Raw genomic sequence first — 10,396 nt, forward strand, 5'->3', positions numbered from 1 at the left:
AGGGAATTTGCTATAAGACGACCTAGATCCTTGTAATCCAGCGAAGACAATCACGAGAAGTAAAACGAAATTTAATGAAATTCGTTATCTAAATAATTTCACTCCCTTAGCTTCCCCTTAGAATGGTCAGGGAAGCTTTCAAATAAAGTTTATAAAATTTAAAGATAAGATAACTTAGATTTAGTTAAGATTGTTGCCAATTGAAAATCAAAGTAAACTAGTCAAGATAACGCTGTCTAAGCCATTATATTTAATTGTATTTTATAATATTTTCGACGATTTATAATATGTTAGTTCTAATAAATCATCAATACATTCATACATATAATTCGAATAGGCTTCATGGTCATTCATTAAATTCAACACATCTTTTCTTCGATCGACATTACAAAAACGATGGAAATCAGCAGGTCGTTCTTCTTTAAGCTTCTTTAGATAGTTATCAGGTAAATGGAGAATGGTGGCAGCTATGCAATTATATGTGGCGCCAAAGAGAGCAAAATCTTTCAGGGATTGTTCGAACTCTTGGCGACTTAGCTGCTCCTTTTCGGCATTAATTCCCAAATCTTTTAGTTCGCCGGACAAACTATTATAGTATTGTGTAATCATTCGGCCCATCATTTTCTTGCGGTTCGAGGGTTCTGCATTTAGATAGGTTGCCATGAGGAAATCCAAGGCAGGTGGCCCATATCGACAGAGTTGGAAATCTACCAGGACACAGCTTTCCTCAAATGGTCGTGTCTTATGATAGAATACATTAGCACTCCAAGCATCGCGGTGAAGAAAAACATTTCGATGCAGAGGTGAGGAGTTGACCATATAGTAGACATTATCAAGAACACGAGGCAGTTCATTGACTACATATTCCTGTGCCTGAGCATCGTTGCGAATTTTGGGATGTGTGGCAGTCACCGCGAGAACAGCCTAAAGAACACAATTCAAATTACATCGAAAACAGTGATCAATTCAATTAACTCACATCGAGACCTGTTGTACACCATTCCACATCCGGATCAATAGACTTTTCCTTGAGCCATTCTCTCAACTCCACGCCAATGCTGACTTTATTCTTTCTTTCATATGCCACACTACTGGCATGAAGGATGGCCAGGGCTTTCAGTAAAGGCTTCAAATGCTCTTCGTCAAGGAAACGGGTTGCCAATGAGAGAGGTGCATAGCCCAGATCTTCAACATTTTGCATCACAAACAGATCATCGCGTGTGAAATAACATTTGCCACACCAGATATGCTTAGCTAAGAAAAAGGATTTTGGATCAGCTCCATATTTGTAAATCTCATCCTCAACTTACAAAAGGATTTGAGCTTATTGATGAGCTGTTCATAGAGATGAACCTCTTTCTGCAAAATGCCCATCTTCTCCATGTAGTAACTCATATCTGCATTTTTGAATATCACCGATTTAACAAACAGACGGGTCGACTTTTCTTCCGTCTCATTTTCCACCTGATATGTTAAATACAAGTGAAAATACTCTCCCAGGAAGCCGACATGCTCAGTGGCTGGAACAATTTTGAACTCGACAAGTTTACCCGTCTGCTGGGTATCGGCTAGCAAATTATTTAAAATCTTTTCACATTCCACATATGTAAACAATTCTAAGCGATTTGGTCGCGTGAGTACTGGATTATATTCATTATTATCACCCATTGTGTATAAGCTGTCTATACTTAAATTCTTTCTCCTCGATAAGAACTTGCCTTCGCGAGACTCTGTAACAATCTGGTTGCACTTCTGACTAGTCTTGAAGAATCAAGTACTGGGTACTTTAATACCTAAGCGAGAGGTGTATTAGTTTTTAGACGAATACACGATAGCATGAATCTAGTCAGGAATAAAAGTATACACTACGATTAGATTAGATTTTCTTTTTACACTACATTCTCATTAGTCTTTTGCTAGGTAGTTATTTATGCATGAGACTTAAATTTTCCCTCTAAAGGGTATATTTTGTTTTCATCAGTTATATATACATTTTTCTTTTTTAGGTTTGTTTTATTTACAATCTTTCTCTTATCTCATTGTTTTATACACTCTTACTTATCAGTTGTTTCTAGCCAGAGCTCAACAAGAATATCTATTTCTTAGAAACTAACAAGAGAATTTGTATATTTTTACCAAATTGTTTTTGTCATATATTTTTGAGATAGATAATAATGAGATTCTTGATTTGTAGTCTGTAACAAATGAATCGATGACTTCAAAGTGCCTTAAAGATTCCAAATTCTAAACAATTAACATTATAGAACCAGTAAAAATTTATTTTCAACCGATTATTTATTTTCAATCATTTGCATTAATGGTTTTCTTTAAATTCGGTTTGACTACAAGTTTTTGAAATCAAATTGTACTAACCAAAGTAAGTATAGAATACTAGTCACAATCATATGAAAACCAGATTCTTTATTCACATAAAACATTCCACAGTGGCGAAATCGTAAACGACTATGAGTGCAATATAATGCAAAGTCATTGATCTAGAAAAATTAGAGATAGAGAGTCATTTTTATTTCAATTTAAAGTCAAATTTATCTTACACTTCTTTCCAAATCTGTATCTATATTATCGCAGTCGCTGAAGAGCTTTAAGATCACAGAAGTTTGTTTGCCGGTGCGCTCAGCCAGCTCGCAGATGACAATACTCAGCCAAAAATCCCAGAAATTTACAAGCCAAGCGTGACCCAGCACAAGATACATTGGTAATGACATTGTGTTCTTTAACGTTATGGAATAGACGATCATAAAGAATATGGAGATAATATTTGCGGTTAAAAAAGTCACCATGACCATTGTCATTTGCAAGTCATAGATGCCTGCCAGGCGAGTGTTTAGACTTAAGAGTCGATTATACAGGAATAGAAGTAAATCAATCTCTACCGAATTTACCGTCTGTCCTGATCTCAGTCTATTGACTAGCTCCAAAAGTTTACCATTGATAAGCCACACCAAACGATAAATGGTAGCGACTGCTATATGATAGTTCATGGAGAGTAAGAGTATGGTAGTTCCAGTCAGACTAAGGCTTATTACAGCGACTAAAGCAATTAGACTGTAGTTGCTTGTCATGCTGAGGAGAAGCAACCACATCGAAGAGAATTGCATCAAAACGGAAAAGCCTTTGTTCAAAACCAAGGAATCAAAATTTCTGCAAGTCACCAGATTATAGTCTTTAAAGTAGTCAAATTGAAGTTTAAGAAGTTCATTTAAGATGGATCCTAGTTCCTTGCTCATCCAAAAGTTGCGAAAATGAGCGCAAGCCAAAGTCACAAGACAAATTAAATCATGAAGAGTATTGATATCTTTTGACAAAGGGTTACGACGAAAGATTTCCTCACGTTCTGCTGATATCGTGTTTGAATCACTGCTTATCATTAGCCAAATGAGACCTGAATTCAAAAGAAGTCCATAACCAATTAGCCATTTGGAACGTATCCATTTCCTTGATCCATCGTTGTATGTGAAGGGAAAAAGACCCATTGCCCAGGACGAACACAAAGTTGTCCTTTGTACGAAATGAACAAATTTTTGACGAAAACTCTGTCGGCAATGAAACATCCTTTGGTCCGTGCGATACATGTTTAACTGGAAAGCCAATTTCCTTTTTTTGGCCTACGAGTGTTGACCAAGAGATAAGAAGCATTCAAATTGTGTTTGTTGAAAGGGGTTGAAGTACACTATTAAACACAACAAATTGCTGACAAAAGTCATCATTATGCTTAACTTGTTACTTCTGACTAGTGTAGTCCCAACTCTGTGATAAAAATCATTTAATTAAGTGAATGGCTCTGAATTTTACGCAGTGTTGAAAGCTACATATTTTGAAAACAAGGATACTTTTATGAATAATTAAGATAGAAAACACACAAATACTCACATATATAAATGTACTTATAGGTATGTACATAAGTATTTTTTCCATTTTTTTGATGTGAAGAGGACTTCTCTCATTTGCTTTGCCAAGTGTAAACAATATCAGACATGAAATATAAAGTGTGATAATTTCCTGAGTATTTTCCACTCCACAACTCAAGAGTTCTTCAGGCGTTTTCATTCGATTTACGTTTTGTGCAATGAGGTATACATGGAGATGATGACGAAGAGGAGATAAGAAATGGCAGATGGGAGAGATGAGAGAAAATCGACCCAAATTGATGGCTTGCATTTCATATCGGATTGATGAGTCTTTCAAGTTATGTTCAAATTAAATCGCATTCAATTAGTTTCGATTTTCACATCCCAGACGATAATTTTAATGCCCCAATGAGCAGTAAAGATGACTTGAAGGAATATTTGCCCAATCAGGCAAAAGTGGAATTCAGTAATTTGGCAAACATTTGTGCTTAATTAAGTTTGACTCAAGTTGACTATAAGAAATGGATTCACACAAATCGAGTAAACGAATATTTTCTCCATTCGATTTTCTGTCACCATAAACTTTTTAAATGCTTTCAACTTGTTTCCTCAATTTGTTTTTCCCTTCGCCACAAATTCGCCTGCAGTTTCTGACGTTGTTTGCCAAGTTTACACTTCTTTGCAGTTATGTTTGCTGGCAAACTTTTAGGAGCTGTCACCTGTTGGCACCCTTTCCCTACCTTCTGCCGTCACTTGCCACAGCGTTTTCCTTTTTCATTAAGGGAGTTTTCCTAAAGTTCTTTTTTTTCTTTTAATGCCACAAGTACTTGACAAGATTGCTTCCTAGTTGAGCCTTAGCCTGTTAGTCAAGGTATCGAAAAAGTGTTTCATACCAAATCGTCATATCTAGCAGATTTCAATTAACTGGACCTCTTTCTCTACATTTGGTGTTTCCCGGGGAAAACTCATTTTCATTATTAAACCGCATTCTCATAACAATTGAGTGGAACTGAGCTGAATCCTCGGGGAGTGCTTTGTGAGTCCCCACAGAGGCATTTGCCACAGTCGTTGCATGCAATTGGTATTTTAATTTTTAATTGCCTCAACCACAACAAACAATAACATGAAGTTGCATAGTGCAAACACCTGCCAGGCCATCCAAAGTCATTTTGCTGCTGCTTATGCAATTTGCATGGCTAAATAGGAATTCAAAATTCATCCGAAGCTAAACTTAATTTGTGAAGAGTCACCTAACAAGTTGAAGGATTTCTAATTTGAAATATTTTCGACTCTTCTTCATGGTAGCAAAAATGTTTCTGTTCTTATTTTTCTGACACAGACTAAATTCAACGTTCAAGAATTTTTTGAGGTTTACTTAATTTCCTTTCACTTTTCTTTGAATTTCGTCCTCATATTGCTAGCTGTGTGCGTGATTTCATTTTAAAGCAGGCGCGAAAAAATGCCACCTCAAAAGAAAAGCAAATAAGGATGAAGTTCTTTTTGACATTGCGTATACGCCCTGTAAGCCGACCTCCATTAAGACGCCTTGCAATTAGGCAACGCCCCCTATTTTTATCCAACTTTGTGTGAACTCACATAATTAGGAGCAGACATCAGCCAACAATCCGAAACGGATGCAAAGGATTGCCTAGCCAAGTTGAAGCGGCGCTGTCACAGCTCTTCATGAAGCAAGAGGAGGAGGAAGCAGAGGAGGATCCGAAAATAACTTAATTAAACAAATTATATCAAGAGATGGCCCAAAGTGAGAGAGTCCTGAATACTCTGGGGTTTTCCTTTTTCATTTTTTAATGATTCGGCGTATTATAATGCTTTATTGCTCATATGCCGCGTGGCACTGACTGCTAAACGGGAAAGATGGCAATAATAAAAGCATCTTTAATGTTCCATTAAACTTGTCCCTTCGATGTTGCGACTCTGAAACTTTAAGACATGAAAAGGGAGACAAAAGTGAGTCGTTGTTTCCTTTGCAGCATTGAAAATGTTTTCTTTTATTGTTGTCATGTCGTGTTTGTCGTGGCTTGTTTGTCGTCCTTGCTGCTGCTCAAATGGGCCAAAGTTTAATGTTTCACTTGGAGAAAGGATTCGCGAAACCTGCGGGGAAAACTTAACTCTCAAGTCGTTAAAATCAAATGGAAATGGCCTCGAGACGCGGCAGGAAACTCTGAATGTTCTCAACTAAAGACTTCACATAAAACTGCAGTTACTTTTTCTGAATTTTCCCTTTTCCCTTGTTTTACCAAATTATGAAAATTTCAATGAGCTCAAGGAGGAGAAAGACAACCCTGAAAACCTCATTTCAAATGCAATCGGTGCATGATTTTTGCATTTCAAACAAAAACAACCCGCCACGCCCAATTTGATCACGCCCACTCTACCAAATGAAGTGCAAAAACGTTGTTCGGGAAAATATTTGCACAACAAAGTAGCGCGAAAAAAAAGCAAGAAAATATTTTTTCAGTTGCGAATGTTCCATTTGCACTTGTGTGGAGTGGAAGGGGGTGGCAACCCTCACTGAAAGTGTTGCAAACTGTGGAAAAAAATTTATGGTAAATATTTATGAAATCTTTTTGCAGCTTTTGCAAATAAAATCAAATTTCTGTTTGCCCCAACAACGAACAAGAATTCGCGTGATTCATCATTAGATTGAAGATTTTCTGAATTTTTCCTGGCTAGAGTTGTTGACTTGACGAGGGATTGGAATGTTGTTGTTGTTGATGTTTCGCCTGTTGTGTGTTTTCCACATCAACTCAAAGTGCAATCCTGTCTGCAGACAATGAAATTTACTGGCATATTTATGTCCTTCGATAAACTGTTTTGGCTTGTGTGAAAATCTGCTGGAAAAAAGTTTTGCCCAGCATGGAAAATTGTATGAAATTGACTCACAAAGGATAAAAGATTTTGCTCGTTCGGAGATGAGGAGGGAAATTAGCTTTGGTGCAGTGAAATAAATTGCAAATTTCGAAAAGGAAATTGAAAATTTATTGGCAAAAGAAAAGTCGTTAATGGGACTTTTCTTCCTGTTGTGCCGTAGGATCTTCAAGAGATGAGTGAGCAACGCAATGGCGGGAATTGATGATCCTGTTGTCAGGAGACAAACGGGTCTCATTTTGCATTACAATCAGAAACTCCCTTTGCCCACTGGAGACATTAAAAATTAGTTTTCGCTGTTTACTTGGAGCTACAATTTCGCAACATTTTCTCTCTTGGCCCGTTTTTCCTTTCGACTTCTCTCCGCGCGCTCATTTTTTATGCTGAAAAGTATGCAACACATGCAACTGAAAGTTGCCGCACAAACTTTTTCTTCTTTCTTGTTTGGGGGATGAAAGAAACACCAGGGCCATAATAAGTTACACTTAGCTCCTTCCCGCCACCCTCTCCCTTTATTCTGAGTGCATTTTTCACCTTTTATCATTATTTGCTCACCCATTTTCCACTTTTACTCCTGCTCGCTGGTTAAAGTTTCGTTGGAAGATGATTTCTCGGGTCTATTCAAATATGCCCAACCTCATTGGAGTGACTCAATTTGGTTTTAGGTTTCCACGGGTATGCGTATCCATTAGATACTCTTTCTCCGGACCAGAGGGATGCGCCACATGCGACTAAAGTGCGTCTAAAATATTTTGCAGATAATAAAAATTGGCAAACGGGAGAGAAATTTATGCGCTGTGAAAACTCGTAAATTTTCAATGTACGCCGTGATAAAAATCGGCAATGAAAACGCAGCGACAAAATAGAAATATAAACTTCTCCCCCCAAACTCTCTGGGAAAAGTTTTACAAGGATGCCTCGCTGATCTTTTACGGTTTCCCACTGCATCCAATGGGAGGAATATTTATGGCCCAAACAGGCGGCGGTGTCTATGGCAATAAATAAATAGCTCCTAAATATTTATGAGAAACTCGTTCAGACAATTTGTTAATTGCTAAATTTTCCGGCATAACTTTTTATATGAGTTTTTCCATAGAACTCAATCAGTTTGAATCGCTAAACGTTATTAAGCCAGTTAGAGATCTGATCTTTGAAATCACACAGAGAAACGAATTTGGGATGTGTCTTCAGTATTCCTACACATTATTTCTTCTGCGCATAAACATCAACGAAAACTCATTTTGAATTTCATTTGAAATTCCCCAAAAGATAAACACAAATCGAAGTTTGCCGCCTTCCTCCAGCATTCGACTAGCGTTTGTTTAGAGACAATTAACAGGCGCCAGGAAGTGCGCACCAACAAGATAGATAAAAGCCAAGAAAAAGCAAAGTCAACAGCTATATATATATATATTCAAGATGGCATCGGTCGTTGGCTTTGGCAAACATAAAATGTAAACCCAAAATCGATGCGAAGGTCATTTCGGGTCAGCAGAGAGCATTCCGACCAAACTTTGGCGGAGCTGAATTGAAATTAATTGCAGTTCACTTCAGTTTTACGGCCGAGGAATTTGACGACTTGGTTTCGAAATAATTTGTGTGCCTTAAAGAGGAATAAAATTGTAAAACGTCGCTCAATTCCATGAGAAGGCAATGAATGTTTAATGATTTTTATTGAGCGATGGCAAACAGTGAAAACACTCAACAAATTTGTTGTGCCACCTCCCATGCAAACTGCAACAAAGCAGCCAAAAACCACCATCGCCCCCTTCCACAACCAATCCCCTTCTTTCTGCCATCGCGGCCATAAAAATTAACAACGAAATTTCCTCCTGTTAAGCGTTTTCGTGAATTATTCGAGGCGGAGAAGCATTTGGCGCAACACGAAAGCGAAACAGGGATTTCATTTTCATCCTTTTACTCCTGCACTGCCCATGCACCTTTCCTCCGGTTCGCCCCTTGGTTTTTAATTGTTGTAGTTGGCAGCTGTTGCTAGAGCGGGTGATGTGGGTTGAGGGTGGGGCACACTGGTTACAATGAGGGCGTGGCATGTGTGCTCTGAAAATATTTGAACAATTAACTTTTGCTTTTTGCTGTGGGCCTCTGGCGGAAATTTGTGCGGTTTTTGTTGTGGACACCTTTTCATTTGAAGTGCCAACAACAACTCCGCATTAATTATGCAATCGCGAAAAGCGAGTAAAAACAAATACGAGCAAAGTGCATAAAACAAGTGCAGAAAAACAGTTTATGTAAAGCCAAATTAAATCTTTTTCAAGGCGAATTAAATATTCCTAATTATGGATACCAAACTGAATGCCAAATATTTATTTGAATCGCCACGAATCGAAATTATACTATTTATAAAATTTATAAAACTAAATGAATCAGCAAATATGTGGCAAACAGAGAGTGTTTTAGCCCTTTAGAGCTGTATATAAGGTTGAAAAATAACTATTCCGTATTTACATCCAATTGAAATTCATGTTCATTCACAATAATCGGAAATATTTAACTCAACTCGCAATTCTTCAACTCAATATCAAAGGTTTAGTTTTTAGTTTGACTCTTTAGTTAGATAACTCAATCCCAAACAGACTCTCGCTCTTTCGTTTCCTACTTTGTGACTATTCTTTAATCTTGGGTGACTTCTTTTACCACGCCCCCATTCCATATCTATATGTGTGTCATTTACGAGAATGTATTTGTATCTCTGCCATAGTGTCATGCCTCTGCTGACATGAAGTTCATAAAAATATCTGCCATAATTGCAGCTAAGTCAGCAAATGTTTTTTGCTGTTCCCATCCCCTGTCTCTGCCGCCATTCCTGGCCTTCTTTTCTCTCACCATGTCTTTCGCTTCGTTTCTTTACCACTTTCCACATTGTTGTTGTTGTTGCCGTTGTTGTCTAGCCGCATTTTCTTTTCTGTTGCCTTTCCCTTTGGTTAAATATGAAATGAAAAGATTCACAAAAGCGAATCAGGATGTAAAGTTTTATGCGTTGAGTGAAGGGAAAAGGGGGTGAAGTAGTGGAAGGACGACGGACTCATATGAATGTGTGTAAGCTGAAGCACTTAGTTTTATGCTCTCACATTCTGAGCTGCTGTTCAATGTGGCTAAAGTAAATGAAGTTAAGGAAAATTGTCTTTGAACTCGATTGGGTCTTTCCTTAAGAAATTCAAAAGTGAAGGCAATGATTGATCCGAGAATCCGAGAAATAGAATAGTTTGAATAAATGTCGTTATGCAGAGAGAGAACAATTTCAACCTATTTATTTAAACACTGTTACGCCCCTCTCTCCCGTTGGACCTCTCGTCTCCAAATGCAAATCAAAATGGCTTGCAATAAATGTCACTCACAAGTTGTAAACAAGACGAAGCAAGGATATTTGTCCTGACTCAATGTCCTTCTTCTTTTCACTTTTCTTTTTTGCCACAACAACAAGATGCAACTGAGAAAAGGGTAAAAAGTGAATTCTGAAGAAGAAAGAAACAAAGTCAAATACATAAAATGTTTTTTGTTTCCCTTTAACTTTGTCTCCCATGACAGTGGGAGGCAGTAACATTATAGGGGGCGTGGCTGATTGCACTTGTTCTAGTCACCATGAGAGGAAGTCAGAAACCACCGCAGAGAAGAAAAAA

General features: G+C 37.7%; 2 protein-coding genes across 2 annotated transcripts; both read right to left on the reverse strand.

Annotated features, from left to right (window-relative positions):
• Window positions 1-261: 261 nt before the first annotated feature.
• LOC6642142 lies at window positions 262-1,708 on the reverse strand. Its single transcript, XM_002065604.2, has 3 exons — window positions 1,311-1,708; window positions 980-1,254; window positions 262-924 (listed from the first exon to the last, which is right to left on the reverse strand). Exons 1-3 carry the CDS (start codon window positions 1,666-1,668, stop codon window positions 262-264), a joined length of 1,296 nt encoding a protein of 431 aa, XP_002065640.2. The 5' UTR covers window positions 1,669-1,708.
• Window positions 1,709-2,342: 634 nt separating this feature from the next.
• Window positions 2,343-3,593, reverse strand: LOC111518570 (gustatory receptor for bitter taste 22e-like). Its single transcript, XM_023175772.1, has 3 exons — window positions 3,353-3,593; window positions 2,556-3,184; window positions 2,343-2,495 (listed from the first exon to the last, which is right to left on the reverse strand). The coding sequence occupies exons 1-3, from the start codon at window positions 3,591-3,593 to the stop codon at window positions 2,343-2,345; spliced, it is 1,023 nt and encodes a 340-aa protein (XP_023031540.1).
• Between the last annotated feature and the right edge of the window lie 6,803 nt (window positions 3,594-10,396).

This window comes from Drosophila willistoni (genome assembly GCF_018902025.1).
Source record: "Drosophila willistoni isolate 14030-0811.24 chromosome 2R unlocalized genomic scaffold, UCI_dwil_1.1 Seg167, whole genome shotgun sequence".
NCBI lineage: Eukaryota > Metazoa > Arthropoda > Insecta > Diptera > Drosophilidae > Drosophila > Drosophila willistoni.